This window comes from Tetrao urogallus, assembly GCF_951394365.1.
Source record: "Tetrao urogallus genome assembly, chromosome: 25".
Lineage (NCBI taxonomy): Eukaryota > Metazoa > Chordata > Aves > Galliformes > Phasianidae > Tetrao > Tetrao urogallus.
In genome coordinates, this window is record NC_136838.1 from 1,277,419 (window position 1) to 1,299,278 (window position 21,860).

At 43.9% G+C, this 21,860-nt stretch overlaps 1 protein-coding gene across 1 annotated transcript in view; it reads left to right on the forward strand.

Moving 5' to 3' along the window:
* The window catches only part of RANBP3 (RAN binding protein 3), a gene marked incomplete at both ends in the record, with an annotated part of 37,785 nt that overhangs the window by 8,370 nt on the left and 7,555 nt on the right, over positions 1-21,860 (forward strand). Inside the window, 8 exons of the mRNA XM_079546633.1 lie at positions 1,009-1,064; positions 8,782-8,982; positions 12,215-12,251; positions 12,330-12,416; positions 16,245-16,316; positions 17,466-17,531; positions 18,904-18,996; positions 20,145-20,248. Of these exons, the coding sequence (XP_079402759.1) occupies positions 1,009-1,064; positions 8,782-8,982; positions 12,215-12,251; positions 12,330-12,416; positions 16,245-16,316; positions 17,466-17,531; positions 18,904-18,996; positions 20,145-20,248 (716 nt within the window). The remainder of the gene's footprint in view (positions 1-1,008; positions 1,065-8,781; positions 8,983-12,214; positions 12,252-12,329; positions 12,417-16,244; positions 16,317-17,465; positions 17,532-18,903; positions 18,997-20,144; positions 20,249-21,860) is intronic.

Below are 21,860 nucleotides of genomic sequence, written 5' to 3' on the forward strand. Positions count from 1 at the left end.
CCAAATAATTGCCACGATGGAGCTTTAGCACAGAAGTCAGCCCAGGTACGGCTCTCCCTGCATTCCTCCCCTGCAGCAGTGTCTCACTGAAGACAAACTGAAATGCTGTCCTCCTGCTCAGGCCTGTGAGCATGGGGCAGGGTTGCTGACTGCACAGTATGCATCTAGTTTCTTTGAATACATCACATGAAATCACTTGGTTAAGGTTGAGGAAAACCCATTTCTCCTCTTCACCCCCTACCCCCTCATTTTGGCATCATTAGGGGCAATGGAAAACAAGCATTCATTCCAGAAACTCGCTTTGCTCTTGAACTGAATGTTATGTGTATTTAGAAGCATATCCTGCTAATGTTTCAATCTGAACTTCAGGTAGGTAGCAGATCTGCTTTTCCAGTTGCACACGTAAGGCTGGTACCTCTAATAATGTACGTAGGATGTTTATTTTATAAATATAAAATTATATATGTATAAATTGTTTATTTGTAAATAGTTGGGTGCAATTGCTTTTCTGTAAATACCCTTCCTACTCTCTGAGTAAAAGATTTCTTCCCAACATCTAACCTAGTTCTATCCTCTTCTAGTGTGAAGCCATTTCCCCTTGTCTTATCTACTGCATTGGTGCAGTACTGTGGGAAAGGAGGAGCTTTTGCTGACAAAACTTATGTTCAAGAGTTACACTCTCAGCAAAGAGCCTCTTGCTGCTGATGCGCTCACATAAGGTGGAAGGGCTGCTCTGAAATGGATCTGGAGAGAGCAGAGAGTCTGTGCAGCTTTTGGGTGCCAGTCCTGTTAGTTGTATTTCTGTTCCTAATACACTTCTGCCTTTTGCAGATCAAGTCCTTATAATAATTATGTCTTGCTAGGAACCTGTGGAAGCAACTTGTGTAACTGAAATGTAATTATATTCTTGAAGTTTTTTCTGTAAAAGTTTCATAGATCTTAAAGCTGTCATATTAGTTAATAATTAATGTGGTTGGAAAAAAAAAACAACAATTTTTCTTTTTGCAGAAAAACCTGCCATTGCTCCACCTGTCTTTGTATTTCAGAAGGATAAAGCACAGAAGGTAAGGAGATGCTGATAATGTATATCACTGCTTTTCATCCTGTAGCCCTAATCCACGTTTCTTGGTGAGCAGTCACTGGTGTGTTCTCTGAAGGTGAAGGTGGACAGTGGAGCATTAATGCTGTAAGGAGGCACAGGGTGAAGCAGAGGGATGTAGGTGGGGAGAGAGGTGATGATGATGCCAGAGGTGGGTAGCTCTTCAGACAGAAAGCAGAGCAAATTGAGGAGAGAAACTATCTTCAAAGCTGCACCTTGAAAGAACAGGTGGCCAAGGAGTGCTTGCAGTTTTCTGATAATAGAGCAAAGAAAGAAAACCCGTGGTCTGGATTATTGCTTTTCACATCGGTGTATTTGTATATCGTGTATCCTTGTGTAGTAAGCTATGATGTGTCCAGTTTCTTTGGTGATGCCTCTACCCACGTGTGCCTGTCCCCTGCTTCTGAATGTGAAGCAGCAGTGTTGAGGTCAGAGCTGTGCCACAGCCTGCTGGGCAGTGGAAGTGTGGGGTGGGCAGGCTGGGAGGCGCTGAGTGCGAAGCAGAGCCCAGAGGCTCCCTCTGCCTTAAAGGAGCACTGTGAGCTGTGCACACCAGGAAGGTTATGGAGTCTCCTTGGAAATACTTGGAAGCCACCTGGGCAACCCGCTCCTCAGGGTGTCCCTGTAGAGCTTGTGTGTGCCTGCAGGAGGAGCTGAGCTCAGGAGGAATGGCAGCGTTGAAGAAAGCAGTGGGGCTTTCCCTTAAGTGGAAATTTTTACTAAATGGAAATAGATGTAATGGAGAACTATGTATGCAGGCAGGGTGCAGTGTAGGCTGCGTGCCTTGTCACTTTGAAACCGAGACGCGGAATGGTGTGCATGAGTGCTAAGGTAGCTGTTCTTGCACTGTTGTGTTCAAATGGTAAGTCTGCTAATTTCTGATCTTGAGAACTAATTTTTGGGGGGGAAAGAAAGTAGGAAAATATGAAGAAATGGCTGTATTAAAATTACCCATGGTGAATAATGAGTAAGAGATGTCAACATTTGGAAAATAATAATCAAGGTTACCTTTTCTTAAGCAGGAGCTGATGGGGATCAGCAGATGTGCAGATGTGTTCTCTTGCCCCAAAGGTATCAGGTGTCATTGCCTCATGGCTTCAGCAGCACTTACATGCGGCAATTCCCTCCTCATAGCCAGTCTTTCACAATAAACTTCCTCAAAAGTACAAATGCTGTTTTGAGAGAAGTCTTTTTGAATGGTTGGGTTGTCATCTGTGCCACCAAAATACCCTCTCAAATGTTTGAGGAGAAGCACTGCACTGTCTGTAATTGGTAGGTTCTCTTTGGTTTGGAACAAGTGCCAGGCTTGAGCTTTCTCGTGGGTTTAGTAAGCATGTTTGTCAGCAGGTGCTTGAAATCTTTCATCAGATTAGAAGGGATTAGACCTACTGATTTTTATTTATTTTTTTTTTCTAGTATTGGCTAACACAGCTACATATATCCCATAGTAGATGGTACTTTTGAGGCATTCATTCCTTTTAGTTTTTACAGTGACAACTTTACACGTACTTAAAAGCAGAGGGGACGTTAGTTTGGTTCACGTTTCCTTCTAGGAGCTCCTGATCACAGCATTGGCTGTTCCTGAAGCTCCTTCTGAATTGCACAGGCATGTTTTGTTCTTGTGTGTCCTTCAGCTTGGCAGTGCTTCCATGGTTGAATTGGAAGTGGGGTGATCCTAATGTGCAGCCTATGCAGAGCACCATGCTGCTGTCGTTCCTTTGCTGGCCTGCTTCTTTAGCACGAAATTAGCAGGTCTTGGGAGCTTGTGTTTTGTTGTGTAGCATCTACACAGAGTGCAGGCCTCCAGTGCTGGGTTGTGTTGGTCTGCAGGTAATATGGCTTCAAGAAAATACTCAGGAAGAATCTTAAAGGACTGCAGATTTAACGTCTCTTCAGACTGGTGGTGAGGATCCTCAGCACGAGCCAGCAGTGCGTGTTTGCAGCCTGAAGGCCAATCAATATCCTGGGCACCAACAGAGGGATGGCAGAGAGTGGGGGGGACTGCTTCCTCTGTTCTGCCCTTGTAAGGCCCCACCTGCAGTACTTGGCCCCAGCACAGAAGGGATGTGGGGCTGTGGAAATGGGTCCAGGGGAGTGCCATGAAGATGTTCAGAAGGCTGGAGCTCCTCTGCTATGAGAACAAGCTGAGAGGTGGGGTGGTTCAGCATGGAGGATAAAAAGGCTCCAGGGAGACCCCTGTTGTGGCTGTCCAGTACTTGAAGAAGGGAACTTAGAAGCAGGAGGGGGACCAACTTTATGTGGACAGATAGTGATAGGAGAAAGGGGAATGGCTCTAAACTAGAAGAGGGGAGATTGTTTGCTCAGATGGCGGTGAGGTCCTGGCACTGCTGCCCAGAGAAGCTGTGGATTCCCTGTTGCTGGGGCTGCCCAGAGCCAGGTTGGATGGGACCCTGGGCAGCCTGATGTGGTGGGGAGCAACTAGCCCAGCACAGGGTCCCTTCCAACCACTCTGTGATCCAGGATTCTGCGGAGGGAGATCTGATTTCATCTCCATAGCTACTGCTGTGGATGCTGTGTGCCATCCTGATGGGATGCGTGGAGGCCCATGGCTGAAACGAACAACATGCAGGCACAGAGAGCAGAGGTGCATTAGGAACTGGTGGAGGTACTGTGTTGTGTTGATGCTGTTGGGTGCCTGTTAACAGAGGAGTTTTTCCTGAAGTAACACTTAAAAAATAACTTTAAGATAGTTGATGTGCCAGGTTTGTATGCAGTTGAGTAACTGATCAGATCTTGCAGTGTTCACGTGGCAGAGTACACACAGTGGTGGCTCAGAATGATGTCTTAATTCAGCTTTCAGGGAGCAAATTGTGGGTCTTTTAACTAAGTTTCGTGGTAGCACACAGTGGCAGTGTGAAGCTGGATGCCCATGGCTAGTCCATCTTACTTAGGAGTCTTTTTGTTCCCTGAGACAGTTGCTGTCTCCAGGAGGAGCAGGAATGGCTCTGCGCGGTGACTCTGGATGCTCTGAGGAGTTGGTGCAAGCAGCAGACCAGGTAGGTCTGTTGGGAAATAAATTAGACAGCATAGTGGTGGCTCATGCACTCCTTTATAATTGGCCTTGCTTTTTAATTATCACTTATTTGGTCCTTTCAGGCTTTTAGAGCTTTTCTTTCACTTGCTGCTGTCCCCTGTTTCCACATCTCTTGAATTTACATCTCCATTATTTCTTACCTCCTTAATTTCTTACAAGAACTGTTTTTCAGTTTTCCCTCAGCTTTCTATGTGAATGATGCCGGCCAGTTATCTTGCTTGCTGCTTAATACATTGACAGCCCTTTATCTGAAGAACAGAGTTTCTGTTGCTGACACTGGTTGGAAAATTGCATCAGCTTTTGAGGACTCATAGCTGTTAAGATCAAAAAGCAAAATCAAGTCCCAACCTCATTATGTTAAGCATAACACATCACTATTACTCCATTATCTATGGTGATAACTTACACATGAGCTACAGTGTGCTTTTCTGAGCACTTTTGGAAGGAAAGATTTTAAGGATGTCTCTGAAGAAGGGTGGTTTGTGTACTTGGGTCACATTCCATCCTGAATGGCCCTACAAAACAATGCAGTGCTAAAGGGCTGAATGGCAGCTGATCATAAAGCTTAAGGGTTAGTTGTAGAGTGAGCAAGGATTTACATCCTTCAGATGTTGAATCTGTTATCCAGGTCTTAACTGTGGAGCATTAATAATAGACTTTTCAGCTCCACATGTTCTAAAAATGGTGGCACGAGCAAGAGCATATGCCTGAGCATAGAAATGTGGAAGTTGGTCAGGGCACAAGTCTAGAATTGACTTGAAGTCTGAATTGGATTTTGTGTGATTTGGAAATGCTTGGTTTCTGGTGTTTTGAGGAGGGGTTATGAACCATTACTCTTGTTGTGGATTTGACTTGTTGGGTTTGGCTGGTGTTAGAGAAAAATTGTGGAGGAAGCAACTTGAGGGAGAGGCACCAGTATCACTTTGCAGGCTGTCTTAGCAGCCATTGCATGGCTGCTCCAGATTCTGTCAGGTGGAGTAACTCAACTGTGCTGGAAGTCGACAGCGTGCTTAAAAGTGATGCCTGAGTTGTGCACACACTGCTGCAATGGAAAGAACAATCGTAAGTGTGCTTGTGACTGTTGTAGAAGGCAAAGCTTCAGAGGAATACGAGGAGGGTGATGTATCTGAAAGCTTTTGAAGATGGCAGTGGGAGTTCAGCTCCTGAAACAGGAAAAGATTGGGAAACTGGGAGCCATCTCTGTGGGCTGCTGGCTGTGGATGGGGAAGATGAGGAAAGGAGCCTTGCATGACATGTGAACTTCAGAACTGGGGGTAAAACCAGGCTGATATAAGAATGCTTATTCAGTCTTTGCTTGAAAGGAATGTTACTTCCTTCCCTGTGTGATATTTTGCATCACATTAATCTATGTATTTTTCCACGTCTCTTTTGCTGTGTCCTGTAAAACAGCAGAAGCAGAGTCGCCAAGCAGACTTCTGTGTATTAAGTCTGAATGTTTTATTTTTGCTTATTTTAGTGAAATAATTTTAGTTTGATCTGGCTGAGCGAGGTGATGTGCTGTAATTGACTTCCTAACGTTATTTCTGAAGTGAAGAGATCAGCAAATACGTCCGATAGTGAGTATGGCTGAAGACTAACAGAGTTGAGAGGGAGTCTGTGGCTTCTTTTGAATGTGCTTTTTTGAGAACAGCTGCATAAATGTCTTGGAGTTCTGCGAGCAGAAATCTTGAGGCCTTTGTCAGATTTGCCTTCTCTAATGTAAATCATATCCTATTAGCACAGGCTGGTCTCTTGCAGTGGCTTTGTTCTATTTGATATGTACACTTTAAAAAATTCATTTGTATGAATTTGGTTAAGGAACATTCATCTTGGCATCAGGTTTTTCTGCAAAAGGGGTAATTGCATTAATGGCTGTTTTTAATTCTGCAGCTCTTGTGCTGTCAAAGTCTCTGCATTTGCTCCAGATCTGTATTCCTGCTCCTGTTCCCCAGAAATTATGTATTATTTCTGAAGAATCCAAAGCCATTTAGCTATTTTTCGTGTGGGAATGCTTCTGTAACCTTTCCTATGCCCTATTTGTTGTCTTAAAGGCACTAAATCTTTCCCAGTCATCTTCACCTCAGTGTCTGTCCAGTTTCCCAGTCATTCCATTGACCCCTGGTGACACTTAGCTCACCCCAAGGTTGGTTTGGTCCATGTACAAGGATGGTGGTCTTTGAACTCCCAGTGTCTTTGGAAGCTTGCTGGTTCTGCTCAAAGGGAGTGGAGGCTTAAATACCAAAACAGTTTGTGTTTGAGAATTGGGAGCCTGACTGGATCCAGTTAACTCAAGGCTGGGCGTCAGGAAATACTGCTTTTCCGAAAGAGTGGGCAGGCACTGCAATGGGCTGCCTGGGGGGTGGTGGAGTCACCGACCCTGGAGGTGTTCAAGGAATGTCTGGATTTTGTGTTGAGAGACACGGTTTGGTGAGAGCTATTGGGGACGGGTGGATGGTTGGACTGAGTGATCTTGAGGTCTTTGCCAACCTTGGTGTTTCTGTGATTGCTGCCAGAGGGCTGTGGTCAGTGGATCTGTGTCCATATGGGGACTGGTGACAAGTGGTGACCAGGGTCCATCTTGGGACCGCTGCTCTTCAGCATCTTCATAATGGCAAAGAAGTGGGATTGAGTGCACCCTCAGCAAGTCTTGATGGCAGCGAGCTGAGTGGTGTGGGAGATGCAACAGAAAGAAGGGGTGCCATCTAGGGGGACCTGGACAGGCTTGAAAAGTGGGCACAGGTGAACTGAATAATGTTCAGTGGGGCCAAGTGCAAGGTGCTGTACCTGAGCCAGGGCAATCCTGGACCCAGACTGGGAGAAGAATTCATTGAGGACAGCACTGCAGAGAAGGATCTGAGGGTCCTAGTGGATGAAAAGCAGATGCAGAGGAGGCCATGAAGATACTCAGAAGACTGGAGCACTTCTGCTATGAGAACAGGCCAAGGAAGCTAGGGGTGTTCAGCCTGGAGAAAGGAAGACTCTGGAGAGACTTCTTTACAGCCTTCCAGTACCTGAAAGGAACTTATAACCAGGAGAGAGAGTGGTTTTTGTGTGGGTCGATAGTGATAGGACAAGGGGGAATGGCTTTAAACTAGAACAGGGGAGGTTGAGGTTGGATGTAAGGATGAAATTCTTCACTCAGAGGGCAGTGAGACCCTGGCACTGCCCAGAGCTGTGGGTGCCCCATCCTTGGAGCTGCCCCAGGCTATGGATGGGCCCTAGGCAGACTGGTCTGGGGAGGCACTCAGCCCACAGCAGGAGTGGGGCTGGGTGGCCTTAGAGTCCCTTCCAACCTAACTGTGATTCTGAGGTGTGTGATGAGTGCAGCCTGTGCATGGGAAGGAAGGCTGGAGCTGCTGGGAGCTGAGCTGCCTGATTGCTGATCTGGGGAGAGGGCTGGGAGAAATGAGCTGGGGTTGGGACTTCAGAGCAAGAGGGCTGGAGGGGGGGACCTGCAACACGAGCTGTGAGGGAAAATGGCATTTCTGGTGCTGCTGCTTACATAATTATGCATACATAACATAAACATGCATTACATAAACTGCTTCAATTGTTTGTGATGTGGAAAACTTTATTCTTGCATTTTATTTGTTTGGCTGTCTCCCTTTAAAGAGAGGTCAAATGATCTACAAGAGGAGTACTCCTAATTTTGAAAGTTGGCCTTACCTTAATAAAAGGGTCTCAGAGTAATAGACATCTCCCATTCTGTGGAGATTCAAGGTAGTGTTTTGGCTTATTAGTAAGTTTCCTATTTAAAAACAAGCATTTTGAATATTCAGCATCCCCAACTTCACCTGAAATGTGTTGCCCTCCCTTTTGACCTTTTTGATTCTTAACTCTTACAAGAAATTACTGTCACTTAAAAACGTGACGGAACTGAAATAACCCCACTGTTAAAATGGCATTTACTGATAATTGCTCCTGTCTAAGACCAGGCCATGTCACAGCTGGAGAACTTCAGACCCCTCCAGTTTATGAGCTGCTGTTTGGAAGTTGAAAGGTTTGTGGCAGAAGTGGGAACACAGCAAATGATAAATCCCAGAACCATGCACTGGGAATTCCATCATGCTCTGCATTGAGATAGGTGTACTGACTTCTTAATTTGCAAAGTAAAACATTTCTGTTGCTTTTCAGGGTATTCACCCTCACATGAATGGAGGAAGATATTGTCCTGTATGAATGTTGTAACAACAGATTTGTGTGGGTTACTTTATAGCCAACCCCACCTCAAACATGGTTAGAAGAACTAGCAATGTGCAATTAGTTATGGGTCCTGTCTAATTGCTGCTTGTGGACCAGGTGCTAAAGCAGCTAGCTGTCTGAGCAGCCTGAAGTGCAGCTGAGCCCTGAGGGTGCAGCAGGGCTCCTCTGATGGGTGCTGCAGCAGTTCTAGCCAATTTCCAAGCAGTGCATTTGCCCCAGCTGGTGCTCCCTATGGGGAGGAAAACTAATTCAGCCAGCAGGGCCTAGCATATCTTAACTGATGCCTCAGCAGCAAGCAATTTCTTCTGCCAGGCCATTGCAACAAGGTAATTTAGGAAGGAATTAGTATGTCCTCTCACTTGGACGGCTGCTCCATCAGGTGGCACCTTTGCATTGAAGGGACATTGTCTTTTTTTACTCCCAGTCCCCTGCAGAGCAAAAAGCTTTGTCGGATTCAGGTGAGGACCCTCAGGGAGAGGTTGAGTCCCCCCGCCATGCTCTGGGTCACAAAGAACCAGCTGAGGAGTGTGACCCTGATCTTCCTGCTCCTGCTGTGGCCTCAGCCAGTGATACCCCGAGTCCTGCTACAGCCCAGCTTGCTCCTATTCAACAGGAAGTGGCAGGGGTAAGTGCAAACCTGCTGAGGGGATGGAGGACACATCCCTTCTGCTAGGAGTCTGTTACTGTTAACTGCAAGCAGCGTAGCTTGCTTGGTTTATCTGTGATCTCCTTAGTCCCCTCTAAGGTTGGTAGAAATGAAGTTTGCTTGGGTCCTCCTAGATGGCAGAATGGCAGGAGCTGCATAAAGGGTGAATTGCAAAGTTTACTGTGTCAGCTGAGCACTTGCTGAGGGCTCGTGTGGATGAGTGAGACGCAGCTGTATGTGAGGTGGTGCCTCATAGCAGCTGGAGGGGGATCCTTTATTCCTTCCCAGCCAGAATATCTTGACCAAGTGAGCAGCTGATGCTGTTTGGTTGTGAGCTGCAGCTTGTTGTGCCAACCACTGATGTACTTAGCAGGTTAACGGCACCAAGGCAGATGCTAAAGGAGAATTTTGAAATTAAGTACTTAATAGAGAAAGCTCTCAGTAATTCCAGCGTAAGCTATTTCTACTAATGGCACAGGTAAACACTTTTGGAAAGATGAGATGACTGAATGACTGCTACCTGCAGCCTTGCAGAGCAATTTTAAAGTTGGGCTTATCCTTTCTGCTTGCTGAGCTGTGTTTTCCTGGTGCAGGTGAGTCGTCATTCCTCCTTGTGACTGCACATGCTGGGTGTGTTTCATTGAGTTCTGCCTGTGAAGGCTGCTCCACCTGTGACATGTGCTTTTCCTTGCCCAAAAGAGAGCCTTTTTGGCCCAATTTGGGATGAATAGTCCTCACAAGATACCAAACAACTGGGAGAGACAACAGCTGCCAAACTTGCTGCAGTTGGCATAGGCTCGTGTCTATTAGTCTGTAGCACCTGCAGTGCATGTAATGGCCCAGAAACAGTGTGAGGAAGCAGTGGGTGTAAGGGTGCAGTGATGGCACTTGAGTACTTGCTGGTTAATCTGTGCTCACTTTCACTCTTACAAGACAGTTGGGTCTTGTAAGAAAAAGTAATTTGGTTAATTAGAGACATGTCAAAACTGCTATTGAGAAATAATTGTATCTTTTCTCTAGCTGGATTTCTAGACAGGGAAAAGAAGTAAGGAAGCTCTTGCACTGGGGGAGCAAGCTGGGAGCTAGATCAGGCATTACTGGTTTGTCTCACAGCTCCTGATTTCCAACAGCTGAATAGAGGGAAGTCATTTGGGTGTCACTGTAGTGGTTCTGTATGAGGTGAGGTGGTCCTGGCTTTTCATTCTGTTGTGTAGCTTGTGTGTAAAAACAGTGCTGTGAAGTCCAAGTGATGGCCTGCAAACATTTCCTGGGGCAGAGCTGTCCTGACTGGTGAGCGCCCTCCTGATGGAGTGCTGCCTGCAAGTGTCTTTGTAAGATGCTAAAGGAGAATTTTGAAGTTAAATACTTAACCTAAGATATGTTATGCAATGTGTCTTCTGCTGGAAGCTAAGTATTAAAAAATAGTAATAATTACAGCGTTGCTGTGAAATGCTTTTTAAACTCTGGCTATTCTCTTTCACTTAAAAATAGAAAATCCAGCCTGATGTCTGAAATGTGCAGGCAGAAGTTCCAGGATTGAGGCTGACAGCAGCGTGATGGTCTTTGGACTGTCTGTGCACAGGGATCAGCCTAAAGGATTGAGATTTTTTTTCTTCCCTGATATTTAAATTCTGAAGTCTATGAAAGATGTAAATCTGTTAGTTTCTTTTTTTCTGGTTGGAGTTATTAGCAAACCCTTAATTTTGCAGGCAGTAATCAACAGCTTTAAGGGTGTTAATTGATAAGGATGGGAGGTAGCATACCAAGTGATCTATTGCTGAGATAGAAGAATGAGACTGGGAAGTCTGTTGTCTGTGCAGCAGCTGCTCTGCCAGGGGTTACAGGATAGTTTGGGACGTTGATTCTCCTTTTACACTAAATGTAGTGACAGCATGTCTACTTGTGCATGCATTGTTAATAAACTGATAACTGACGTGGTAATCTGGAGCTTGTGCTGTGTGGGTTTGACTTCTTTTGGGACAACATTGCGTACTGTATTCCTGATGCTTGGGTATCATTAAACAGTTTTAGGTGGCTTTGGAATTCAGGGGGAGGAGACTTGTTGATTTTAAAGGAGGTTTGCACATACAGGTGTGCAGTTTGCACTGTGGTGTATCTGGTGCTTTTTTTCTTTTACAAAAGAGCTTTTTTTCTGACTTGGAGTACTGATTGCTGGAACAGAAAATGGCATTGACTTTCCACTTCAGCTTTATCTTTCCTGAAAGTAGTGTTTATTGACAACAGGTATGCCTAATAAAGCCTTGCTTCAGTAATGTGGACTGCTTGGTGAGTTATGTGGGGGTGGTTTGGGTCACCAAACAGTATTACTGCGTTGGATTGACAGATGAGTGATATGGGGGAAACTATATTCCTAAAACTGTAAATAGCTCTTAATTCCTTACTGAGATATCAGAGATGTGGGACTGGGATGCTGGTAAAGTCACTGTGCTCTTCTGTTGTCTTGAAACTGAAAGCTGTATTGCGTAGGTAAGGGTGAAGGTGTGTGGATGGATGTTGTGGTGAGAAGGTGGTGCTGCTGCTCCAGTCGCCTCCTGCAGCACACGAAATTCCTTGTGGGCAGTTCTGTGGGAACAGGGAAGTGATGTGAGCTGTGCAAATGGAAGTGATGTAGAAATCCTCAAGATATGAAAACTTTCTTCAAATACCTAACATTGTGGTAAAGGGCAGCCTGTGACGCTGCCTGCTTTTCCTTCTGGTGCTCTGGAAGGTGCTGGGGGAATGTCCATTGCTAATTCCTATCAGAGCATCATAGGGGGTTTTGAAGAAGGTTTCTCCATCACTTTTTTTTTTTTTTTTTTTTTTTTTTTGGAGGAACTGATGTCTGTTATGTTAGTTAGAAAAAGTGCTTTGTTATGAACTCCTAAATAACATCTTCAGGGTGAGAGATTTGGATTTGGCCAAAGCAGACTTTAAAATTATCATTTTCAATACACAGAAAAGTGTGCTGATCATCGCAGTCTCTGCTGAGAAGATGAGTGCTTGGTTAGGAACTTTTAGGCGTCTCTTGTAAATGGGATATTCTGTTATTTGTAGTGCTTAGGTGAAATTCAGCGTGGGTAAATGCTGATCAGTGTGTTTTCCTTGAACGTATGTGATTGGCAATAAAGAAAGTCTTTGGTTAAAGCATTTCTGTGTACCCCCGAAAGACTGAAATGTTCACTGATTTATTGTCCCTGTCCTCTGATTTCAGAGATCAGCAGATGGGTCGAGTCCAGAAGATGGAGATGGTAAGAAATTTGATTGTAAATTTAAGAAATGCTGGTAGATGTATAGAAACCAGAAATAACTTTGTGTTTTTGCTGCAGAATCTGATCGAGAGGATGGGAGCTACTGTCCGCCTGTGAAGCGGGAGAGAACTTCATCCTTAACACAGTTCCCTCCTTCTCAGTCAGGTAAATGTTAATTATTACTGTGCTGCCGTATGAGGTGCATTTCCTACTTCTGTTTCTCCAAGTCACTCCAGTCTTATTGCTGCCTGCTTTGCTTTACTTTGAATGACCACAGCAGCCACAGGCTGACTTCCCTATGATCTGTGATAGCAAATTTAATCAAGCCCAAAGGATTTTGATGCACAAACTTGTGTGTTTTTATACACATGCACCTGTTCGAGCTTCTAGTGTTATGCTGTTCAATGGAAGAATTTACCAGCAATCTTTCTGCCTTGTCATGGTAAAATCACCTCTTAGAATTGACATCAGTGCTGTATTTTCCTTAGTTACTGTGCTTCCAGGCAAAATTTAATCTCAGCTTGTGCTTGGGTTCTCTTTGTTCCTTTTCTTCTGTTCCTCCTCTCAAGTGGAGAGAATTCAGTGCATTTCAGCAGCGTTCTCACCCAGCACGTGTAAGAGATGCAGATCACTGCGAAGGGCACCGATAAATTCTTCAGGTTCATACACACCAGAGTGGTCATGTAACACCTGTGTTCACCCACAAGAAGCTCTCTGATTGATTCCTTCTCTCTTCATAAAAAAATGCCCAGTTGAGGATTATTCCAACTGAGATAAGGCAGACCTGGGGACTTGAGTCCTTCATTGTTTATCTCGGCTGGGAAAGTAGATTGGGAAAATAGTGGAAGAGAGAACAAAAATAAGCCCTCTAACCTACGGCATGTTCAGTGTGATTGAAAGGTGTGGAAGTAATTGCTTCTGTCTTTTAATTGTAAAGATACAGGTGGCTGTAGAGTTTTAAATATAGCTGCTGTTAGGTTCTGCACTAGAGTGCTCTCATGTTGTGTCACCAGTGCTGTCACAGCAAGAATTCCTTCTTGAGGTGCAGGTTTTTCTGAGTTGAGCTGTTTTCAAGGCGCACTGCCTTTAATTGAATGCTTTCCAAGGGCCCAGTGTGGCTGCTACATTTTCTCATCATTCTTAATAGAAGAACACTGCACAGAAACAGTAAAGATTTTTCATTGTCTCTGGATCTTCTGTGAGAAGAACAGATTGTGTACAGCTCTGGAGGATCTTTGTTACTTATTGGGCCTTATAATCCTAGCTTCTGTATCATCATTACCAGTTCTTTTAGTCTATAATGCCTTTTTCTTATCTGTTAAGACTCTAATCTCTAACTTTCATTTTGTGTAATGACAGCACTTTTTAAGAAGTGGAGGAAGACAAATTCTTTGTGTGGTTGAATCCTGGATATTCCAAGAGTTCTGCATTTCTTCTCAGCGTCTGCTTGCCTGGAGCTCTCAACCTGTGTTCCTTTCTTCCCTGTTTGATTCCCTTGTTCTCTTCTAATATTTGTGGTTTTTCATTCTTTCGTGACTTGATTTGTACGACCCAGCTCAGGTCGTGTTCTAACTGTAGAAAGCTTCAAAGGTGCTGTTTCCTTCTGTGGCCTCCAGTATCTGCTGTGTGTGTGTTCTGCCTCAACCTTCTCTGGCTATGAAGGCAACCTCATTTCATTGTGTTGCTCAGAAATACAACTTAAAAGTTCATCTCCATTGTTTGCTGCTTGGAGCTTGTTGTGATTCTTCTCATCCCTCCCAAGTCTCTATTTCTGTAGTGGTAAATACTCAGAAGTATTTGTAAGTGTACTGCTCACTACCAAAGCAGCCTACTTTTTCATACTTTGACAGTGAAAACTCTTCAATGCCTTTTACATAGTTACTGTTTTATGCATTTTTAGTGCTAGGTTAAAAGTAGCTGCTGCTATGATGCTGACAAGCTGTTGGTGTAATGTGAGATTCATTCATTGTTTTTTGAGGGTGATTTTATTGCATTGCCCCTGTACTCTGCTTCATTGTGTGAAGCTCAGTCTCATGCCTGACTGTTACATAGGAGTTGCCTCATAGCTGTGTAATTCCTTATCTTCTCTGAACTGTCTCGTGCTGCTCAGGAGGTAAGGCTTCATTTTAGTTTTCATTTTGACCCCAGTAGCCACCTAGCAATGGCCTTCAGCTCGCTCTCCTTCACAGGAAGATGCTTGTGAAGGTGGGTTGGCATCCTGTAATGAAAACACTTGGAATGACTTATGACTTGTTAGTTGCAACTCATCAGTGAGAGGCTGTGGTCCTTGGACTCACAGCAGATCTTCAGTGTGTGTCTCCAAAGCACGCGTTTACTCTGTCGTGGTTATTTTGTATTGCAGGAGCAGGAATGCAGCAACTTGTCTCTGCAGTAAGTTTAGGTGTTGCTTGTGCAGATGCTTTGTGTAACCAGGTGGAGTTTAACCTGCTGAGATTTGCTACTCAGATGAGTGTTTGTCCAGCTGATTAGCCCTTGATCTTAGTGAATTTTAGAATTATCATTTCCACCCCCCTATTTGTAAGTAGGTAAAAATCAGTTTGTCCTCTGTTGTCAACTGAAGAGTCTTTCTTGTCTTGTGAGGTGACAACATGCCTCTCTTTTGGAGAGATGCCACTCCACAGTGGAGATGTTTTACTTTTGTACTGAGTCACCGGGGAGCCCTGAGTGAGCAGCTGAAGTGAAAGGCATAAACTCTAAAAGACTCTGACACTGGAAGATGTAGCCAGCCATAAGGATTTGGAAGTTATTAAAGCATGTGCTCTAGCAGAACGTATCTGTGTCTGCAAAGTCTGTCGTGTCCATGGAAGTAACATAGTGCTCCAAAAGTAATGCCTCCCACACACTGCTATCGGCAGTTTCTCTTCACTCAGCAAGGTCCAGGCAAATCAGAGGGCTGGACAGCTGTAAGTAAAGTGATGACTGACTCTAACTTAAAACTTAACCTGCAAGGGCCTCCAGTGAAGAAAAGTAGAGCGTACTGGATTGTTCAGCTTGGAGAAGGAAAGGCTCTGGAGGGGCCTCATTGAAGGGAGCGTATAAGCAGGAGTGGGTATGACTGTTCATGAGGGTGGATAGTGATAGGATAAGGGGGAGTGGTTTTAAATGAAGACGGGGAGCTTTAGGTTAGAATTTAGGAGGAACTTCTTCACACAGGGTGGTGACACACAAGAACAGGTTGCCCAAGGATTGTGGATGCCCCATCCCTGCAGGCATTCAAGGCCAGGCTGGATGTGGCTCTGGGCAGCCTGGGCTGCTGGTTGGTGACCTGCACACAGCAGGGGTTGGAAATAGATGGTCTCTGAGGTCTTTATCAACCCAGGCCATTCCGTGATCTTGTTGGACACAGGCAAGTAGCTTCCCAGGACTTCCTTTTTTACCTTTCTAAAAGCAAGGGTTGTGTTTCCCCATGCAGCTGGTAGGAGTGCATTTCCTACTTGATGTGCAGTTATTCTTAGGGGATCTTTTGAGCTGCCTGTGAACTAAAGGCTCAAGTAGATTGAGTTAATGGTGAGGGTTGTTGATATGTTAGTGTTAGTTATCTACTGCTTGTGGGCACTGTACTGTCAGTCTTAAGCCTTTCAAAGAGCCTTGGTGGTAGTTTCCACTGTTTGTCAGATATTGCAAATATAGCTGGAAGAAAAGTCTGAAGTATGGTGTGTAGTTGTGTTTCACGTTCTGTCTCTTCTAATTGGTCATTCAGGATAGAATTCAGACTAGGAGCACTGTTTGCCTTCCCTCCTGGCTGTGGAATTTGCAATTACTTTTTCAGGAGAAACTAAGCTGTGAGGAACTGCGTATTTTTGTAGCTGTGATACTTTTCTAGTGTAGAAAGAAACAAATTAAAATCATAACTAAATAAAGCAAATGATCAGAAAAACTGTTTGATTTGCAATCTCAGTATTTGGAGAAGGAGCTTCTAATCAAGAATGACATACCCAGCTTCTCTTTACTTTTCTTTTTACTTGACAACAGTAACAAAGAACAATGTCTTTATGCCATCAAGCTTCTGTGAACCTTCTGCAGGCAATTCTGACTCAGAGCCGGGTGAGTTCCTGTGTTTCTCCCTCATTTTTCCTCAGCAGAATGCTGAGTATCACAGTTCAAAATACTCTGACCCTTCTGACCCCAGGCCATAGCTAGGAGCATGGAAGTGGTGCTGCTGGTCTTCAGCCTTTTCTTACTTCATTGCTTTTTCTCATGCTTCCCAGAGTTAATAACAAATATCAAAACTCATGAATGCTTTGGGAGTGATGGAGTGCAACGTGATTCTATTCCCATCTGTTAACCTCAAGATGAAACTTCAGGGATGTGTCATTTTTTGACCCAAGGTTCTTTTTCTTTGACAAATTAAAATCATCCATAGCCAATGGCTGTGATTATGTTGAACCTGGTGTTCACACTGCTGCTGATTCTGTTGATCACTCTTGTTCCATCAGCTTGTTATATTGGTGCCATGTTTTCATCTGGTACTTAATGGGTGTGAGGATAATGAAGCGCATTAGGATGCAGAGAGGTAGGCTTATTCTGAGTGCAGCTGCTGCCCCCCCCCTCCAAGATAGCATTTAATGAAATGATTGTATCTTTCAGGTTTTGGGGGAAACTGATTTTGTGGTAGTTGGGGATTTATGATTTTTTTTTTTTTTTTTAAATACTGGTATTTCCATGGTTGTTTTATCTAAATGCCTTAGTTTCAGTAAGTGCAACCATAGGAATTTTTCACCTTCACATTAGGAAAGCATAAGGTGGCAGCTAATGCAACTATATGGAATTAATGAAACAATTTTTACTTAGCTAGTGATATTTAAGTTTGTGCTTGTTCATTTGTCGTGCTCTGTCATGCTTCTGATGACTGTCGTTCTTTTTGTAGTATGATTCTCACTTAAAATCTGTGAGGAGGAACTCCATTTCTCTTGTGAAAATGCTGTTCTGTGTTTCACCTGAAAACCAGTTTTGAACAATTGAACATCATCTCTTTTCTTTCTGAATGTTTGTCTGCAGTGATGATGGCTGGGGATGTCAGCATCGCCTGGAGGAAAGGATCTTGTTTGGAAATGTCATTATGACTTTGCTTTGGGTATTTATAAAGCTTGTGGCTTGTTACAATGGGAGCAGCAGGAGCACTTTGTGGCTGTCATAAAATAGTTATACCTACTCTATTTTACAGCTGTCTTTATAATTCTGTTTTGTTTCTAGAGGAAAAGAGCAGTGGGTTCCGGCTAAAACCACCAATCCTTATTCATGGTCAAGCTCCTAGTGCAGGTGAGTTCAGTGTTTCCTTCAGAAGCAAAATAAAACATAATAATTCCAGCATTTTTAACGTATTTTGGAATTTTCAGATGCACGTTGTGATTGGAACATGGCAAAAGGTGTGCATAGCATCTCAGAGCTGTGACTTGGCTCAGTCATGCACTTCTGAAATGCCTCTGCTCACTGTGCTTTGGCTCACGGTAGTCCTTGGCTGGTGAGCTTGGTTCCTTTAGATTCAAACTGGAACAGAAGGTTTACCTCAGGAGTGTGCTGAAATGATTCCTAGCTGTTAGTGTGTCTGCCCCTCCTTTCCTCTCTGCTCTTTCAGTATAGCACAGTTGTGGCTTTCTTATGACAGCTGTTCTGCTGTGCTGTTTTACTCTGGAGCTTCACCTTTGCTAACACTGGTCTTGCTAGTATAGGAAGGACATAAATGCTACATAAATGCTTATGGGAATTCAAAGAAAAAACTGATTTTAGTAGTGGAAATAAATATTTGTAACGTATTTGGAATGTGCATGTTCTCAGGAAATGTAGTAAGTTGAAATACATAGATGAAATTTGATCTGTGTTCTTATAAAAAGCTGACATGAATGCTTGGACATAAGATGGCATCCATTGTCACAGACTTTGGGATGGGAGGCCCGAAACAAAACTAGTTACAGATATTAAAGTGAGTTTTATGGGCAGCTTTTTGTCACAGCATCCTAATGGATTAAGGCTTCATTTTCATTTTCTTAGTTTTTGTCTTTTTTATCATCAAAGAAATCTGAATCTTTTGGATTTGCCTCAGCCTTCAGGAGTTGATGTTAGGATTTTTTTTTAGGCTGTTTTATGTGAGGTGCCTTTTGTTTTTTAATCAGAGCTGAATTAAAGAGTCGTAGAGCCCTTTCTCTTCCTACAGCAAACTGGAGAGGCCAAGTTAACAGCCTGAAAAGCCTTGTTAAAAGAAATAACATGCATATTTACTGTGCTGTCCATACGCTTTATCATATGAAGAATGAAGAAGTTAATCTGGAAGTGGCTTAATTAGAGGGAGAATGGGAGACTTGGGAAATGGAGCTGACTAATGGTGAATAGATAAGATTGGTTTCTTTCTATTACATTTTCAACTTCTGTTTCTGAGTTAATATCATAAACTCTCCTTGCACACTTTCCTGGGTAAGCTAAGGAATATGTCCAGTGGCCAGAAGGAAGAGGGCTGCCTTCTCTGGGTAGGACTGACTCTTCCTTCAGGGTGGGACGAGGCATGGGAAAGAAGGGTGAAATCTACCTTCAGTTTAGTGTTCCATTACATGTGTTGTTGGAAGCATTAGAAGTTGAAAGCAGTGTCATCTTCTCTACAACTCTTCATAGCTCTTGAAAAAAACTTTTCCACTTGCAGGTCTCCCAAGCCAGAAACCGAAGGAACAGCAGCGAAGTGTGCTCCGTCCTGCAGTGCTACAGGCACCACAGCCAAAAGCTTTCTCACAGATGGGTAAATAATGCTTTTGCTTTATTGAGTCTGCTGAAGAGTCCAGCCCATGCCAACAGACAAGCTAGAAATGTGCAACAGAGGAGGGGCAGAAATACTAAATACATTTTGTGCAGCACTCTGACTTTGCTCAGCAGCTGCCTTTGTTCTTCTGTTTCTCTGTTCTGAACAGAAGCATCTTGCGTGTTAAGTGTGTCTGTGTTACATAGAAGGTAACATGACCAAGCCTTCAGTTTTTGTGTGGATGACAATCTGGCATTACCAGGCCCTGGACTTTGTAATCATTGCTTGATTTTTGAAATAAAACTACCTTCTAAGAGTATGGATTTGCAGTCTCAAGTGACAGCATCAGCCATCACATAATAAGCTGCTGCTTCCATGGTAGGTCTGCAGTAGCTGCAAAGTGATGTGAAACACCTGCATCGCTGGCAGATGCCACCAGACTGAGAAACTTTCTGGAGCAATGGCTCTGAGTTACACTTTGCATTGTTAGCATGCTCATGTTGACTGTTTGATGTATTGTGGAAGGCAATATAGCTAATAGAACTGGGCCTGATTGGAAAATGAGAGTTAAAACAAAGTTGTTTGAAATCCGTGTCTCTTAAACTCTTATGCTTCTGTTTTGCTCTTTTGCTTTCTGTTATTTGGAAATTTACCTCACCTGAAACAGGAGTAACCTCGGCTGCTGCTGCATGCGATGTTGAACCAAACATTTCTAGCTTGTCTGCTGGCATGGGTTGGATTCTACAGCAGACTCAAATACTGGAGTACGGATTTACAGCAGGAGGTCACTGTGTATGTAGCTGGATCAGCCCAAAGAGGAGCCCTCAAGTACTAAATTTGAAGGAGCTTGCTTGCAGTTGTGTGCATTGAAGCCTGTGGAGTATTTCTACAGACTGTAACATTTTGCTGACCTGCTTGATGCATTTGAATTTTGTTGCTGCAAAGAGTTGCTGAACTGCTGTCCTTATGCCTCTGCATCACAAACCTGTAGTGCAAAAAATACTGTGGGAACTGTGTGGTTGCCATGGCTGTGTTTCCTGTATTTAAAAAAAGAAAGCAGTATGCCATTTGCTAAGAGAACTGTTGCTTCCTTTAGGATCCTCTAAATGTCTAGAAAATGAATGTCAGCTTCTTGCTTCTCGTTGCAGTTCTGAGCAGTGGGACCAATGGTGTAAATATCCCACCAGATTCTGCAGCGACATCAGAATCACTAAGTAATGCAACACTGAAAAGCTCTGACTCAGAAGACAAGGTGAGTTGGAGAAGGATTTAAAGGACACTCAATTTGTCAGAACTTAACAGGTTTTATTCAGAGAATATGTAATGCAAGTGCGCGTCCGTCAGTGGTGATTCCCTGTACTTACATCTGTGCTTACCTGTATTATGTACCTCTGGAGTACTGGTAGGTTTTGCACTGTCCCAGTAGCACACTGTGGCTTTTCTTATTTGCTAAATCAAGAACTGTAGCAAAAACTTGAAGTCAAATACTGTAGACCAGACCAGAATGGTTTTAATAGTTGTCCTGGCTCTGCAGAGAGTAATATTTGTTAGCTTTTCTGTTTTGTTTTCCTGACTTTAGTGAGGTCCCTGACAGATCTTTGCCAGCGTTATCTTTAAAACCAGACCAGGGATGTGTGCTTACTGGGTGGAATTAAAAGTGGATGGAGGGTGGCTGAGCCACTGAGCTTCAAGGGTCTGAGTCTGGTTCAAAATCTAATGAGTTGCTGATGCCAGAGGGTTTCCTTTGGAGTTGATGCAGAGGTTGGCACGATCTCATCTTTGTGCAGAGAACTTGGCAAGGTGGAGTGAATCTTATCAAGTTTTTGGATGCCAGTCAATTGTAGGGTGGGGAGAAATGGTCAGTGTGTTGGAATATGGGGCCATGCAGAGAAATGTCAGCAGGTAAGGAAACTAGACCAGGGAAAATCAATCAAAAGTGAGCAAATACAAAGCCCTTCATCTGGGTGCGTTGGACTCACGTATCATAAGGACAAAAGACTGGATACAAAGCAGCTGTCCAGACAAAGGCTTAGAGGTCTGGTTGTTACACAGCAATGCTGACACAAGTTAATATGTGCAGAGCTTATTAGTGAATCATGTTGAGAACGAACTTTAAGGTTAGTGGCATTTATTTTGGAGAAGGGGAAGAGAAGAGGGAAGATCTCCCATCCATGAAAACAAGTTCCCCAGCAAGACTCTTCCCCTGGGCATTTTCTCCAGTAGATCAGCTTTAATCCCTTTTAATTGTTTCCATATAGCTATATTTGCTTTCATCAAGACCTGCTCAAACTTCCTACTTTTATGACAGTGCCAGCTGGAGCATTTGTTGAACTTTATGCATGAATATTGTTGGGTCCTCTAATGTAAACCAAAAGCTTTAGAGCTATGGGGTTGGAAAGGGGGAGGAGATGGAGGAGGTGATTCCCCTGCAGTTGTATGGTGCAAATAAAAGGCCCTCAGCACTACGAAAGGTTCAGGAGCCATGGCATCCTGTGAAACAATGACAAGTGAAATATGGAGGAGGTGACAAAGAATGTGCTGGGCTGCTTCACTCAGACACACTAGGTGAAGGAAAGTGATGGTTCCCTTCTCCTTGCTGCTGGGTGGCTGTGTCAGGAATGCTGTGTGTAGCCAGGGGATGCTGCTGTGAGCAAGATGCTTGCAAACCACCAGGTGTTCAGTGCCTGCGATGTACCTGATGGTGAAAAAACTGGCTGTGTTTTGCCTGGGTAAAAGAAGACTAAGAGGGCAATTTTCTCAGCTATCTGGTGTGAGGTTTTAGCAAAACAGAATGAGACCTGGAAGTGCGCATTAAAAGAAAAAATTAAAAATTGAGATGTAACAGGAACAGGGAAGGGGGGGGT